The sequence below is a fragment of the Cherax quadricarinatus genome, chromosome 14 (genome assembly GCF_038502225.1).
Source record: "Cherax quadricarinatus isolate ZL_2023a chromosome 14, ASM3850222v1, whole genome shotgun sequence".
Taxonomy (NCBI): domain Eukaryota; kingdom Metazoa; phylum Arthropoda; class Malacostraca; order Decapoda; family Parastacidae; genus Cherax; species Cherax quadricarinatus.
Window position 1 is genome coordinate 1,486,835 of NC_091305.1, and position 17,270 is coordinate 1,504,104.

Genomic DNA, 17,270 nt, shown 5'->3' on the forward strand with positions numbered 1-17,270 from the left:
CACACTCCATCTCGTCAGGTCCCAAAAACCATTTGTCTCCATTCACTCCTATCTAACACGCTCATGCACGCTTGCTGGAAGTCCAAGTCCCTTGCCCACAAAACCTCCTTTACCCCCTCTCTCCAGCCTTTTCGAGGACGGCCTCTACCCCACCTTCCTTCCTCTACAGATTTATATGCTCTCCATGTCATTCTACTTTGATCCATTCTCTATAAATGACCAAACCACCTCAACCACCCCTCTTCAGCCCTCTGACTAATACTTTTATTAACTTCACACCTTCTCCTAATTTCCATGCTCCAAATTTTCTGCATAATATTTACACCACACATTACCCTTAGACAGGACATCTGAGTTTGGTAGGGTATGTAAAAGAAGAAAATTAAAAGTGAATACAGCCTCTCCTCACTTAACAACAGAGTTCCGTTCCTGAGACCTTGTTGTTAAACGAATTCGTTGCTAAGTGAGGAGCATACTATAATGGTAGTGAGTTTGTGTCAGCCATCTTTGATATTGTTTTAATGTCGATTTTGTTGCATTTATAACATTTCTGGTATATTTTTAAATGCTTATACAGTAGTGTACGATATATTGAATTAAACAGAATAGAGGAAATCAGCTCTAATATACATTATTTAGATATGAATACTGGTCAGAGAGCCCACTGTAAGTCTGAGGTGTCGGTAAACGAGTACATCGCCAAGTGAGGAGAGGCTGTATAGGAAAGAGTAAGGTGATAAGGATAAGAAAAAAAATTAGGTACCTAAAGATTGGATATCAGATTAGAGAAAGAGAGTATGTAGGAGGTGAATGTATTCAGATATTTTGGAGTAGATGTGTCAGCAGATGGGTCTATGAAAGATGAGGTGAATCATAGAATTGATGAGGGGAAAAAGGTGAGTGGTGCACTTTGGAGTCTGTGGAGACAAAGAACTTTGTCCATGGAAACAAAGAGAAGAATGTATGGGAGTATAGTTATACCAAAGTTCTTATGTGGGTGTGAAGCATGGGTGGTGAATATTGCAACAAGAAGAAGGCTGGAGGCAGTGGAGATGTCATGTCTGAGGGCAATGTGTGGTGTTAATATAATGCAAAGAATTCATAGTTTGGAAATTAGGAGGAGGTGCAGGATTACTAAACCCATTATTCAGAGGGCTGAGGAGGGGTTGTTGAGATGGTTTGGCCATGTAGAGAGGGTGGAACAAAATAGAATGACTTTGAAAGTGTATAAATCTGTAGTGGAGGGAAGGCAGGGTACGGGTCAGCCTAAGAAAGGTTGGAAGGAGGGAATAAAGGAGGTTTTGTGTGTGAGGGGCTTGGACTTCCAGCAAGCATGCTTGAGCGTGTTAGATAGGAGCGACTGGAGACAAATGGTTTTTAGGACTTGATGTGCTGTTGGAGTGTGAGCAAGGTAACATTTAAGAAGGGATTCAGGTAAACCGGCAGGCCACACTTGAGTCCTGGAGATGGAAAGTACAATGCTTGCAGTTTTAAGGAGGGGTGTCAATGTTGCAGTTTTATATCTGTAGTGTAAGCGTGCCTCTGGCGAGACAGTGATGGAGTGAATGATGAAAGTTTTTCTTTTTCGGGCCACCCTGCCTTGGTGGGAAACGGCTGATGTGTTAAAAAGAAAAACTAAGCAAGGAAATGTTAGTAATACATATAGCGTATACAGTATGTAGGAATTAATGACATGGTCTGGTGCTGCTCTAAAATGACGAAGTATACAATCTATAAAATATTATTTTAGCGAGGAAAATTTTGGAAATACTGTAACACATTTTTTTCAAATTACGTTAATGAATCAGTCAATATTATAGCATTTAAACTAAATTATTATTTAAATTTTTTACAAATGTAAGAAAAAAAGGCAAAATAACATTTATTATTTATTGTGTATCACACAGTACAAGCTGATGAACAACCTCAAATATTATATACAGCACATATACCTTTGATGGATTTTGAGGGATTTCCAACTTCCACAACCCGGTCCTGGATCAAGCTTGATATGTACAGAATTATGACTTTGCTCTTCGAATTGTTTTTTCCAGCTCTTCTAATTGTTTCTTGCCCTGCATAATCAGCACCTTGATTACTTCCTGTAAAAAGTCACTTAAAATTAGTTGCTGTAACTGTAACTGTTAAAAATAATGAGTGTGTATTTTGAGATTATGTATTTTGTAAGAGAAAAATTCCATTATGAAAATTTATATAAAAATCAATGTAAGGAGCAACATTACAATTAAAATTACCATCACTACTGTGGATATGGAATTTAGCATTAACCTACGTGTGGACATACTAACAGAAATGTACAGCTATTCTATTGGATGATGTTGAAAGATTTCCTTCTAGGGGATGCCCTGATGTCAGTGAAGAGCTCTTGGTCCAAGGAAATAGAGTTACCATCTTTTTTCTTCTTTTTGGATCAAACTGATTAGCTCAAATTCCCCAGATGCTGTGTAACCCTTTAGATTATAACACTTCCCTGTGAAATACTATTAACCCTTTCAGGGTTTCGGCCATATTAGTACGGCTTACGCACCAGGGTTTTTGACGTACTAGTACGCCTAAATTCTAGCGTCCTCAAATCTAGTGAGAGAAAGCTAGTAGGCCTACATATGAAAGAATGGGTCTATGTGGTCATTGTGCATGGTATAAAAAAAATCCTGCAGCACACAGTGCGTAATGAGAAAAAAAAAACTTTGACCGTGTTTTTGGATTAAAACAGAAACTTTGCACTGTATTTTCGTATGGTATTTATTGTTGTATTCTGGTTTTCCTGGTCTCATTTTATAGAATGGAAGACATATTACAGAAATTCAGATGATTTTGACTGGTTTTACAAAGAAAAGTACCTCGAAATTGAGCTCAAAGTAAAAGAAATGTTCGATTTTTACCAAAGTTCAAAAGTAAACAAATCATGCTAAGCATCCAATACATGTCAACTGGTGAGTCTAATATTCTTTCACAAGTGCGCTGATATTATTTATACATTTCTACACCAATGCAGTAGTCTGCATAACAGTAAATCTACTATTTTTTTGTGAGAATAAAAATTCAAAGTGGAAAGCAAAAGAATGTAAGAGGGGAATGGGGACGTGACTAATGAACAGAGGAAATGTTATTTTAGTACCAGAAATGTCTTTCTTGTTTATTCTGGACCCTATTCAGAAATTGGCATCTTTTGAAATTTGTGTGAAATTGACAAAATTGCTAAATTCTGACCACTGTATTGGATAGCTGAAATTGGTAAATGGGTGGTTTCTTGTACTCATTCGATAGAAAAAAATGGAGTTCTAGCGAAATAGTTATGATTTTTGTCGACAAGTGCAATAGGGCTCAAAGTGGGCAAAATCGCCGATGCGTAAACATCGTCGAGACCGCTAACTTCGCGAGAGCATAATTCCGTAAGTTTTCCATCAAATTTCATACTTTTGGTGTCATTATGATCGGGAAAAGATTCTCTATCTTTTCATAAGAAAAAACAATTTTTTTTTTTGAAATTTGGGCGACGGTGAGAACAAGTCTCTGAGAGGGCCTGTCGACCCTGAAAGGGTTAAAAACTAATGTCTTAGATAATTCTTCATATGCCACAAATTATTATTATATTCCCAATGAGCACTAAACTCTTGATATATCACAAAGAAAACAAAATACAGTGGTACCCCGAGTTTCGGCCATAATTCGTTCCAGAAGGCTGTTTGAGTGCCGCTACTGAACAAATTTGTTCCCATAAGGAATAATGTAAATTAGATTAGTCCGTTTCAGACCCGCAAAAATAAACTTACAAAAGCACTTATAATAACAAACTTACATAACTGTTCAAGTTGGGAGCTGTACGAAACTCGGGGTACCACTGTACTTCACAATAAACACTGTTATAGACAGTTGTTATCAAGTTCTTGATACTGTCACTTAGTTTACTGAGTGAAGCGAAGTGCTGTAAAGTGGGGCCTGCCTGTATAACATGATATATGTGTGCAGTACTATGATTCCTGAATAGTTGCCTAATGAACAGGTTGACGTCTTTTGGCAACAGCTGGCATCTTTACAATTCTGTCTAAAACAACTACAGGTCTGGCAGTCTTTGTATTCTACGTGGAGTAAACGGTATGGTGATGTTCACACACGAATGAGGTAGCTGAAACAGTTCTCAGTAAAATATAAACACAGAGTGGGAGGGGTTTGAACCCCATGACAAATAAGTCTTAAAACTCCAGGCCAATGCCTGGTTTATTTGCAATCGTGTTATTACAATTTTGTGAGTCGTGGTTCCCAGAGCTTCATACACAGTGTGTAACTTTGACAACACTGCAAAATTATCATTTTGTTTTAACTAATAAACATCTATCTACCTCATCTTCATGATGTCTATGAGTTTCAAAATCAGCTCGAGCCCATTCTCTTATCTCTTTACGCTGTGACTTGTCTGGTAAGTGCTGCAGCTGACGCAAAATATTCCTGTATAATTTAATGGCTTCTGTTCTCAGCATGAACTGAAAAAAAAAATTTACTGATAAATTGTAAGTGTATAAATATTTTTCTGATTGTTACTGATTACTGTTCTCATATTTGACCCTGTAAGGGGTTATTTATTGCTATATTAATGCAGAAAGACATTAAAAAATGACAAATATTGGATATGATAATATTAGTAATATAATATCAGGTAAAACTTTGGTTAAAATATTCAAAATGAAACAATTCCAAAATATGAAAGTGATTACACTACCCTAAGTATTTGATACATTTTGAGATATCCAGCCCAACCTGGCACCTACACTTTCTATGGACATAAAACAAGGACTGACTACCAACAAAGGTGTCAATAAAAACACCATTTGAGGACAAGATAAGATAAGATTTTGTTCGGATTTTTAACCCTGGAGGGTTAGCCACCCAGGATAACCCAAGAAAGTCAGTGCGTCATCAAGGACTGTCTAACTTATTTCCATTGGGGTCCTCAATCTTGTCCCCCAGGATGCGACCCACACCAGTCGACTAACACCGAGGTACCTATTTACTACTAGGTGAACAGGACAATAGGTATAAGGAAACGTGTCGAAATGTTTCCACCCACCGGGAATCGAACCCGGGCCCTCTGTGTGTGAAGCGGGAGCTTTAGCCACCAGGCCACCGGGCCACCAGACAAGCCATCACTGTAGACAAAAACCTTCACAGAGGAATGTCTTAATTTTTTTACACCATACTGACCACCTCCCTCTAAGGAAGGGTGATAAAAAGGGAAATATTCTCCATCATTAAGTAAGTTCATTCAGGTATACACAAACACATTTAAATAGAATATTATACATAGCAGCTTATGTGTAGAGAACCTAGGATAACCTAAAAAAAAAGTCAGACAAAGTGATTTATTTCCATTGGGGTCCTTTTAATACGTTATTATTATACTATAAAGGAGATATATTAGGAATAAGGTAAAATGAGTTATTTATATTTACATGTGTGTTACCTAAAAAAATAATAAATTCTCTTCCCTTTCTGTCACTACATTCATTAGGTACCTTTTAGCTCTCTTCTTGAACTGGTTCATGCTATGACTGGCTTTGACCTGTACAGGCAGTCTGTTCCATTCCTTTATTGCTGTACAATAAAAGGTGTTTGAAGCCTGGCCACTGACTGGGTATTACAATTATTTTTATAATAAAAAAAGAAGTGTTAAACCTACAAGGGTCATACAGCATGGATACTACAAAGTTGTGCTCTCTTCCCCTAGTACTATGATTGATTTGGTTACCAGCCTTGATAAAATTGGCACCAAGATATTCTGGATACTGTTGGTGAGCAATTTTATAAACTCCACCAGCAGCTGTCTTGCCCGAAGAGTAGCCTCCCCTTCCTTGGACCAAAACCAATTATTTTTCATTTTCATGGCATTGCATGATACCAGCCTTGCTGAAATGATACAGTATCTGTACCTTTAAAGATGCCATAGCTACTAAACCAATCCCCTCAAGGGAGGTTCCTTGACACTGGTGAGGGGCTCTTGATCTAGGGAATTGGATCTGTGCTCTGGTTCCCTGAACTGAGTTTGAATACCTTCCATCCCTGCCCCCACACACATGCGTTGTATAATCCTACGAGTTTAGCGCTCCCCCATGATTTTAATAATACTAAACCAATGCTCCTCAATGGAGGGGCCTTGATGCTGTTGTAGTTCTCTTGATTAAAGAAGTTAAACTAATTCTTTTTTTCCCTGGATCAAGCCTGATTATTATTATTATAATCAAGGGGAAGTGCTAAACCCATAGGGTTATACAGCACCTGTGGGGGAGGGGGGATGGAAGGTATTCTGACTTAATTCAGGGAACTGGAGCACAGATCCGGTTCCCTAGATCAAGAGCCCCTCACCATCATATTAGTGCCGGAAAAAAGAGTCCCCCCCCAGTACCACCAATGCCACCAATCCGACATTCTTCTGTGCAAATATATAGGGTCTAAAGCCAGCAACGAACAACAAAATACCTTTCATCCATGGACTGCTTGCAGAGGCAAATGCAATGTTCGCAGCTTTCACAGAGACCCACATAAAGGATCACTTGGACAACGAAATATGGATCCCAGGTTACAACCTATACAGATGCGACAGAGTGAACAGGCAAAAGGGAGAGGATGTTGGCCTGTATATCACAGAGTCACTCATTTGCACAGAACTGCTTAATGCTTCAAATGATGTAGTTGAAATTTTAGCAGTAAAGATCGAGAACCAAAATCTAGTTATTATGGTAGTTTACAAGCCTCCGGATGCAATGTCCCAACAATTCCAGGAACAGCTGTTGAGAATTGACCACTGTCTGGAAAATCTTCCAGACAGTGGGGGATTTCAACTTAAGACACCTAAAATGGAGGAATATAGCAAATACATGTAATGTTGTTGCAGTGATAACACCAGGAGGCAGCTCAGACGAGAACTCACACACGAGCTTTCAAATCTCTGCACAAAATTCAACTTAAACCAGCAAATAATAGAGCCTACTAGATTGGAGAATACACTGGACCTCATCTTCACTAACAATGATGATCTGATACGAAATGTCACCATATCAAAAACAATATACTCGGATCACAACATAATCGAGGTTCAGGCATGTATGCATGAAGCCCCAGACCAACAAAATGGGATCACTCATGAGGGAGCCTTCACCAAATTCAACTTCAATAACAAGAACATAAAGTGGGTCCAAGTAAACCAAGTCCTAAATGATATAAGCTGGGAAGATAAACTAAGCAACACTGACCCCAACCTATGCCTAGAACAGATTAACTCTGTGGCACTCGATGTATGCTCAAGGCTTATTTCTTTAAGAAAGAGGAGGAGCAGATGTAAAATAGAAAGAGAGAGGCGCTCCCTTTACAGGTGACGGAAAAGAATAACAGAGCGGCTAAGAGAGGCCAATATATCTGCAATGCATAGGGAGACACTGGTCAGAGAAACAGCAAACATCGAACTAAAGCTAAAGGAATCTTATAGGAGTCAGGAATCGCGGGAAGACCTAAAAGCCATAAATGAAATCGAAAGAAACCCAAAGTATTTCTTTTCTTATGCCAAATCAAAGTCGAGAACAACATCCAGTATTGGCCCCCTATTTAAACAAGATGGGTCCTACTCAGATGACAGCAAGGAAATGAGTGAGTTACTCAAGTCCCAATGTGACTCGGAGATCTAAAGGAATTTTTTATGGGAGAGCCACAGAATTTAGTAAACACAAGCCTATCTGATGTTATCCTGACACCAAATGACTTTGAGCAGGTGATAAATGACATGCCCATGCACTCTGCCCCAGGGCCAGACTCATGGAACTCCGTGTTCATCAAGAACTGCAAGAAACCCCTATCACATGCTTTTTCCATCCTATGGAGAGGGAGCATGGACACGGGGGTCGTCCCACAGTTACCAAAAACAATAGACATAGCCCCACTCCACAAAGGGGGCAGTAAAGCAATAGCAAAGAACTACAGACCGATAGCACTAACATCCCATATCATAAAAACCTTTGAAAGGGTCCTAAGAAGCAAGATCACCACCCATCTAGAAACCCATCAATTACACAACCCAGGGCAACATGGGCTTAGAGCAGGTCGCTCCTGTCTGTCCCAACCACTGGATCACTATGACAAGGTCCTAGATGCACTAGAAGACAAAAAGAATGCAGATGTAATATATACAGACTTTGCAAAAGCCTTCGACAAGTGTGACCATGGCGTAATAGCACACAAAATGCGTGCTAAAGGAATAACAGGAAAAGTTGGTAGATGGATCTAAAATTTACTCACAAACAGAACACAAAGAGTAGTAATCACCAGAGTAAAGTCCGAGGTGGCTACGGTGAAAAGCTCTGTTCCGCAAGGCGCAGTACTCGCTCCCATCTTGTTTCTCATCTTCATATCTGACATAGACAAGGATGTCAGCCACAGCACCATGTCTTCCTTTGCAGATGACACCCGAATCTGCATGACAGTGTCTTCCATTGCAGACACTGCAAGGCTCCAGGCGGACATCAACCAAATCTTTCAGTGGGCTAAAGAAAACAATATGAAGTTCAATGATGAGAAATTTCAATTACTCCGATATGGTAAACATGAGGAAATTAAAACTTCATCAGAGAATAAAACAAATTCCAGCCACACAATAGAGCAAAAAACTAACGACAAAGACCTGGGAGTGATCATGTCAGAGGATCTCACCTTCAAGGACCATAACATCGTATCAACCGCATCTGCTAGAAAAATGACCGGATGGATAATGAGAACCTTCAAAACTAGGGATGCCAAGCCCATGATGACACTCTTCAGGTCACTCGTTCTATCTAGGCTGGAATACTGCTGCACACTAACAGCACCTTTCAAGGCAGGTGAAGTTGCTGACCTAGAAAATGTACAGAGAACCTTCACGGCGCGCATAACGGAGATAAAACACCTCAATTACTGGGAGCGCTTGAGGTTGCAGGGGTGTCACTAGCACGTTAAGAAACCATACAATAAGTGTCAGGGGCCCGAGACTGTTCAACTGCCTCCCAGCATACATAAGGGGGATTACCAACAGACCCCTGGCAGTCTTCAAGCTGGCACTGGACAAGCACCTAAAGTCGGTACCTGACCAACCGGGCTGTGGCTCATACGTTGGTTTGCGTGCAGCCAGCAGTAACAGCCTGGTTGATCAGGCTCTGATCCACCATGAGGCCTGGTCACAGACCGGGCCGTGGGGGCGTTGACCCCCGGAACTCTCTCCAGGTAAACTCCAGCATCAAGGAAGCTTCCAAGAGGGAGGATCAAGCCTGATTACCTTCCATTCCTAACAAAATCTTATCTTACTCTCCCTTGAGAGGTCAGTCTAAGTTATTATAATCAAAACCAAGCAATAAACCCACTTGGGTAGGACAAGCCTAAATTATTATGGGGAAGCGCTAAACCCGCAGGATTAAGGCAAGCCTAAATCCTAGGCTTCCATAAATACATAATCTTAGCCAGCCTTTATCTGCTGTATGTATATTTATGTAGTTAAATGTTGAATTACCTGTTTTAAGCTCATTGTACTTGCTGGTAACTTGCTCATTATAACTCCACTCAAATACATTGTGACTAATGGAATAACATTTGTCCCATCTTATAAAATCGTAAATTCTGAAGCGACAAAGCCCAAAGATATATCTAAATATGACTACTAATATGTGAATGTGCTTCAAAATTGTACTTATATCCTTTATGTTGTTGTTGTTGGGTTTATCAGGGCCACTGACAGCTTAGACCGTATCGAACCCGACTTCTCGATGGTAAGTAAGTAAGTTTATTCAGGTATACACAAATACAGTTACATAGAATTATCATACATAGCAGCATATGTGTAGAGAACCTAGGATAACCCAAAAAAGTCAGACAGAGTGACTTATTTCCATTGGGGCACCAGGAAGATTTGTTGCCCAAGGCTGGGCGATAAAAGAAAAGGAACAACAGTTCCTTTGTAAATAGAGATAGAAACTTGAAGTTTCCAATTAGATCCGGTGGGCGCCCTTGTCAAACTCCAGCAGAAGGGGGAGTCCATACCCCGACCTGAGTTCAGTAACCGGCTTCCCCCAAAGACCGTTAAAGAATTTTCCGCAAAGCGGAAAAAAATGGAGTTGGCTAAAGTAAGCCGATGAACAGGTGCCCCTCCTGTAGAGTGCCCGGCGGGCAAAATAGATGAGGGCATGTGTCCCAGAGAGAAGGGTGGAAATTTGTCACTGATACACAGGCGAGAGAGAGAGACATCCACACCCGACGATGGCCGGCGCAGAAGCCCAGATGAATCTTTGTTGTATATTAACAGTGAATTGTGGTACCAGGGTTCTCGGGGATTGTTAAGAGCTACCAAAGCGTAGATCTAGGCCTATTTGAACCCTGGCTCACGGAATCCGGGAAAACTATTGCTCAAATATAAGCCGTATTATGAGGGAAAGAGAAACAGGAACATATAATTCCCAAGACAGATCAGCTGAACCATGATCTAGGCTTTAAATAATAAGATATTACAGGGACCTCAACGGAAATAAGTCACTGACTTTTTTATTGGATTATCCTAGGCAGTTTACACATATGTTACTATATATGATAATTATAGTGACCTAAATTTGTGTAACTGTACTTATGTGTGCCTCCAGCTAAATAAACTTACTTGGTTAAACACCAGAAAAGCCACACGTGTTACTACTCCGTGAGAAAATACGTCCCTTAGAAGGACCCCGAATGAACTAATAATAACAATATCTTTGTTTCTACAAGTACATGTACAAGGTATAAAGGCCTAGCTGACATCAATGACATACTACTGTATAGAAAGCCGCTTGTTATGCTGAGCATTTCTGGCAAATTTTGTTAGAGGATGCGACCCACACCAGTCCAGTAACACCCAGGTACCCATTTTACTGATGGGTGAACATGGACAGCAGGTGTCTAATGGAAACACGTCCTAATCTTTTCCACCCGTATCGGGGATCGATCCCTGGGCCTCAGAGCGTGAGCTGAGTACAAAAAGGGTCCAGGCTTGAAGTTTTCGTCCATCAACAGCAAGTACCAGGTGCTACTTAATTGTATTTTGGCAGAACTCTAACCCTGGTTTAAGTTCACACATTTAATTATCTGTTAATGGTGTCATAGAACGTCTTTCCCTAGGCCTGGTCTCAGACCAGTCCTCCTTGGTGATAGTTTGGCCAGTCAAGGTAAGTCTGACAAAGGTACCACAGTCAAGCTGTCTGACACAGGTACCACAATCAAGCTGTCTGACACAGGTACCACAGTCAAGCTGTGTGACACAGGTACCACAGTCAAGCTGTGTGACACAGGTACCACAGTCAAGCTGTGACACAATTACCACAGTCAAGCAGTCTGACACAGGTACCACAGTCAAGCTGTCTGACACAGGTACCACAGACAAGCAGTCTGACACAGGTACCACAGTCAAGCTGTGTGACACAGGTACCACAGTCAAGCTGTGTGACACAGGTACCACAGTCAAGCTGTGTGACACAGGTACCACAGTCAAGCTGTGACACAGGTACCACAGTCAAGCTGTGTGACACAGGTACCACAGTCAAGCTGTGTGACACAGGTACCACAGTCAAGCTGTGACACAGGTACCACAGTCAAGCTGTGTGATACAGGTACCACAGTCAAGCTGTGTGACACAGATACCACAGTCAAGCTGTGTGACACAGGTACCACAGTCAAGCTGTGTGACACACGTACAACAGTCAAACTGTGTGACACAGGTACCACAGTCAAGCTGTGTGACACAGGTACCACAGTCAAGCTGTGTGACACAGATACCACAGTCAAGCTGTGTGACACAGGTACCACAGTCAAGCTGTGTGACACAGTGTTACAAAAAACGCGATTCTAAAAGCTTAGAGATCTCCAGTGAATACTAGAAAGGACTGCCCTTCTAGCATCCAGCCTGTTACTGGGTTTTCGTAACAAGTAGTCAGTATCCTTGTCCAATTATCCATTATAAATCAGTATTATTCAATAGTGCTTCAGGATTACAACTGGTAGGCTACTAACTAGAGAAATTAAAATTTAATAAATTTATTAAGTAGTAAGTTGTCTAGAGGTATATTATCAAATTAAATTAATTACAGCAATCAAAATAAAATCAATCTCTCGAGTTCAATATTATTGTGCTGAAAGCACATATCACATTTATAATTCTTAAGTACCGTCAGGTACATTAACATTTAATAAGATATTACAAATATGTACAAGTGTGTGTATGCGTGTAAGTGCTCTTAAGTAGTTAGCTATGTCTCAAGACTCGAATAAGACTTAAACAAGTGACTGACAAAGTCCTCAAATAAACTAACTTCTTGACCGACTGGCAACCCGAACAGTCTGCTTGAACAACAAAGAATGCTAAGCCCAATAGCAATGCAATATCAAGCGACTGCGACACAGAATCAGGAACTGGGAAATAATATAACGACACTAAGTAGGGACCATCAGCAGATCCTCCACAAAAGTTACAAAACTCCCATAATACTGAATCTATGTTCAGCATAGGAAAAACTGTGACTGTGACAATACACAGGAACCAGTACAAAATTAGGTCAGAAGCTATAGCTAAGGACCTGAGATGTTCAGAGTGTCTATGTGACACACAATCTCAGTACAACGTCGAAAATCACTAAGTCTTTACAATGTTCTGTGAACAAAGTTCTACAAAACTAACAAGAATAATGAGACAGACAATCTGTCCAACCAGCAAGCGAGTCTCCAGCAGACTGACTACTTCACGAGAGGTGAGGACACCCCCCCCTCGATCACGTGATAGCTACGTGGACAACTGCAGCTCAGAAGCCGGCAGTATAACGAGCGACAAGCGATAATTACAGTAGTTTGACAATCAAGACTAACTGAGCACATTTTATATACATCCTAACAACATAAGCTACGTCAAATAACAATATAAGGCAATACATTTGCGATTTAGCTATTATCGCAAATATAAGCAATATAAAATTAAATGAAAAGGTAATATACATTACATATATACATAATAATCATTGTAACCCATTCAGGGGTTGCAACACACAGGTACCACAGTCAAGCTGTGACACAGGTACCACAGTCAAGCTGCGTGACACAGGTACCACAGTCAAGCTGTGACACAGGTACCACAGTCAAGATGTGTGACACAGGTACCACAGTCAAGCTGTCTGACACAGGTACCACAGTCAAACTGTCTGACACAGGTACCACAGACAAGCAGTCTGACACAGGTACCACATTCAAGCTGTGTGACACAGGTACCACAGACAAGCTGTGTGACACAGGTACCACAGTCAAGCTGTGTGACACAGGTACCACAGTCAAGCTGTGACACAGGTACCACAGTCAAGCTGTGTGACACAGGTACCAGAGTCAAGCTGTGTGACACAGGTACCACAGTCAAGCTGTGACCCAGGTACCACAGTCAAGCTGTGTGATACAGGTACCACAGTCAAGCTGTGTGACACAGATACCACAGTCAAGCTGTGTGACACAGGTACCACAGTCAAGCTGTGTGACACAGGTACCACAGTCAAACTGTGTGACACAGGTACCACAGTCAAGCTGTGTGACACAGGTACCACAGTCAAGCTGTGTGACACAGGTACCGCAGTCAAGCTGTGTGACACAGGTACCACAGTCAAGCTGTGTGACACAGGTGCAACAGTCAAGCTGTGACACAGGTACCACAGTCAAGCTGTGACACAGGTACCACAGTCAAGCTGTGTGACACAGGTACAACGGTCAAGCTGTGTGACACAGGTACCACAGTCAAGCTGTGACACAGGTACCACAGTCAAGATGTGTGACACAGGTACCACAGTCAAACTGTCTGACACAGGTACCACAGTCAAGCTGTGTGACACAGGTACCACAGTCAAGCAGTCTGACACAGGTACCGCAGTCAAGCTGTGTGACACAGGTACCACAGTCAAGCTGTGTGACACAGGTGCCACAGTCAAGCTGTGACACAGGTACCACAGTCAAGCTGTGTGACACAGGTACCACAGTCAAGCTGTGACACAGGTACCACATTCAAGCTGTGTGACACAAGTACCACAGTCAAGCAGTGACACAGGTACCACAGTCAAGCTGTGTGACACAGGTACCACAGTCAAGCTGTGACACAGGTACCACAGTCAAGCTGTGTGACACAGGTACCACAGTCAAGCTGTGTGACACAGGTACAACGGTCAAGCTGTGACACAGGCACCACAGTCAAGCTGTGTGACACAGGTACCACAGTCAAGATGTGTGACACAGGTATCACAGTCAAGCTGTGTGACACAAGTACCACAGTCAAGCTGTGACACAGGTACCACAGTCAAGATGTGTGACACAGGTACCACAGTCAAGCTGTCTGACACAGGTACCACAGTCAAGCTGTCTGACACAGGTACCACAGTCAAGCTGTCTGACAGAGGTACCACAGTCAAGCTGTGTGACACAGGTACCACAGTCAAGCTGTGTGACACAGGTACCACAGTCAAGCTGTGTGACACAGGTACCACAGTCAAGCTGTGACACAGGTACCACAGTCAAGCTGTGTGACACAGGTACAACAGTCAAGCTGTGTGACACAGGTACCACAGTCAAGCTGTGACACAGGTACCACAGTCAAACTGTGTGACACAGGTACCACAGTCAAGCTGTGTGACACAGGTACCACAGTCAAGCTGTGTGACACAGGTACCACAGTCAAGCTGTGTGACACAGGTACCACAGTCAAACTGTGTGACACAGGTACCACAGTCAAGCTGTGTGACACAGGTACCACAGTCAAGCTGTGTGACACAGGTACCACAGTCAAGCTGTGTGACACAGGTACCACAGTCAAGCTGTGTGACACAGGTACAATGGTCAAGCTGTGACACAGGTACCACAGTCAAGCTGTGACACAGGTACCACAGTCAAGCTGTGACACAGGTACAACTGTCAAGCTGTGTGACACAGGCACCACAGACAAGCTGTGACACAGGTACCACAGTCAAGATGTGTGACACAGGTACCACAGTCAAGCTGTCTGACACAGGTACCACAGTCAAGCTGTGTGACACAGGTACCACAGTCAAGCTGTCTGACACAGGTACCACAGTCAAGCTGTGTGACACAGGTACCACAGTCAAGCTGTGTGACACAGGTACCACAGTCAAGCTGTGACACAGGTACCACAGTCAAGCTGTGTGACACAGGTACCACAGTCAAGCTGTGACACAGGTACCACAGTCAAGCTGTGTGACACAGGTACCACAGTCAAGCTGTGACACAGGTACCACAGTCAAGCTGTGTGACACAGGTACCACAGTCAAGCTGTGACACAGGTACCACAGTCAAGCTGTGTGACACAGGTACCACAGTCACGCTGTGTGACACAGGTACAACAAGCTGTGACACAGGCACCACAGTCAAGCTGTGTGACACAGGTACCACAGTCAAGCTGTGTGACACAGGTACACAGTCAAGCTGTGTGACACAGGTACCACAGTCAAGCTGTCTGACACAGGAACCAGAGTCAAGCTGTCTGACAAAGGTACCACAGTCAAGCTGTGGCACAGGTACCACAGTCAAGCTGTGTGACACAGGTACCACAGTCAAGCTGTGACATAGGTACCACAGTCAAGCTGTGACACAGGTACCACAGTCAAGCTGTGTGACACAGGTACCAAGCTGTGACACAGGTACCAGAGTCAAGCTGTGTGACACAGGTACCACAGTCAAGCTGTGACACAGGTACCACAGTCAAGCTGTGTGACACAGGTACCACAGTCAAGCTGTGTGACACAGGTACAACAGTCAAGCTGTGTGACACAGGTACCACAGTCAAGCTGTGTGACACAGGTACCACAGTCAAGCTGTGTGACACAGGTACCACAGTCAAGCTGTGACACAGGTACCACAGTCAAGCTGTGTGACACAGGTACCACAGTCAAGCTGTGTGACACAGGTACCACAGTCAAGCCGTCTGACACAGGTACCACAGTCAAGCTGTCTGACAGAGGTACCACAGTCAAGCTGTGTGACACAGGTACCACAGTCAAGCTGTGTGACACAGGTACCACAGTCAAGCTGTGTGACACAGGTACCACAGTCAAGCTGTGACACAGGTACCACAGTCAAGCTGTGTGACACAGGTACCACAGTCAAGCTGTGTGACACAGGTACCACAGTCAAGCTGTGACACAGGTACCACAGCCAAGCTGTGTGACACAGGTACCACAGTCAAGCTGTGTGACACAGGTACCACAGACAAGCTGTGTGACACAGGTACCACAGTCAAGCTGTGTGACACAGGTACCACAGTCAAGCTGTGTGACACAGGTACCACAGTCAAGCTGTGACACAGGTACCACAGTCAAGCTGTGTGACACAGGTACCACAGTCAAGCTGTGTGACACAGGTACCACAGTCAAGCTGTGACACAGGTACCACAGTCAAGCTGTGTGACACAGGTACCACAGTCAAGCTGTGACACAGGTACCACAGTCAAGCTGTGTGACACAGGTACCACAGTCAAGCTGTGACACAGGTACCACAGTCAAGCTGTGTGACACAGGTACCACAGTCAAGCTGTGTGACACAGGTACCACAGTCAAGCTGTGTGACACAGGTACCACAGTCAAGCTGTGTGACACAGGTACCACAGTCAAGCTGTGTGACACAGGTACCACAGTCAAGCTGTGACACAGGTACCACAGTCAAGCTGTGTGACACAGGTACCACAGTCAAGCTGTGTGACACAGGTACCACAGTCAAGCTGTGTGACACAGGTACCACAGTCAAGCTGTGTGACACAGGTACAACAGTCAAGCTGTGATACAGGTACCACAGTCAAGCTGTGTGACACAGGTACCACAGTCAAGCTGTGACACAGGTACCACAGTCAAGCTGTGTGACACAGGTACCACAGTCAAGCTGTGTGACACAGGTACCACAGTCAAGCTGTCTGACACAGGTACCACAGTCAAGCTGTGTGACACAGGTACCACAGTCAAGCTGTGTGACACAGGTACCACAGTCAAGCTGTGTGACACAGGTACCACAGTCAAGCTGTGTGACACAGGTACCACAGTCAAGCTGTGACACAGGTACCACAGTCAAGCTGTGTGACACAGGTACCACAGTCAAGCTGTGTGACACAGGTACCACAGTCAAGCTGTGACACAGGTACCACAGTCAAGCTGTGTGACACAGGTACCACAGTCAAGCTGTGTGACACAGGTACCACA

The 17,270-nt window shown here is 43.1% G+C and overlaps 1 protein-coding gene across 3 annotated transcripts; it reads right to left on the reverse strand.

Moving 5' to 3' along the window:
• Positions 1-1,876: 1,876 nt before the first annotated feature.
• LOC128696225 (LYR motif-containing protein 2) lies at positions 1,877-9,775 on the reverse strand. 3 transcript variants are annotated; one of them, XM_070084763.1, is made up of 4 exons: positions 9,690-9,740; positions 8,329-8,546; positions 4,362-4,502; positions 1,877-2,102 (listed from the first exon to the last, which is right to left on the reverse strand). In XM_070084763.1, exons 2-4 carry the CDS (start codon positions 8,524-8,526, stop codon positions 2,022-2,024), a joined length of 420 nt encoding a protein of 139 aa, XP_069940864.1. In that variant the 5' UTR covers positions 8,527-8,546; positions 9,690-9,740; the 3' UTR covers positions 1,877-2,021. The 3 variants fall into 3 exon arrangements, with proteins under 3 accessions (XP_069940864.1, XP_053643338.2, XP_053643368.1); XM_053787363.2 differs by having other exon boundaries at positions 8,302-8,546; XM_053787393.2 differs by lacking the exon at positions 8,329-8,546 and having other exon boundaries at positions 9,542-9,775.
• Between the last annotated feature and the right edge of the window lie 7,495 nt (positions 9,776-17,270).

Coding starts and splice junctions, on each gene's coding strand:
- LOC128696225 (XM_053787363.2), bottom strand. CDS start 8,526: ATGTCCGCCTGGAGCCTTGCAGTGTCTGCAATGGAAGACACTGTCATG. Junction 4,503..8,301: donor CTACTCTTTGTGTTCTGTTT/GTGAGTAAATTT, acceptor TTTTTTTTTCAG/TTCATGCTGAGAACAGAAGC. Junction 2,103..4,361: donor ATAGACATCATGAAGATGAG/GTAGATAGATGT, acceptor GACTTTTTACAG/GAAGTAATCAAGGTGCTGAT.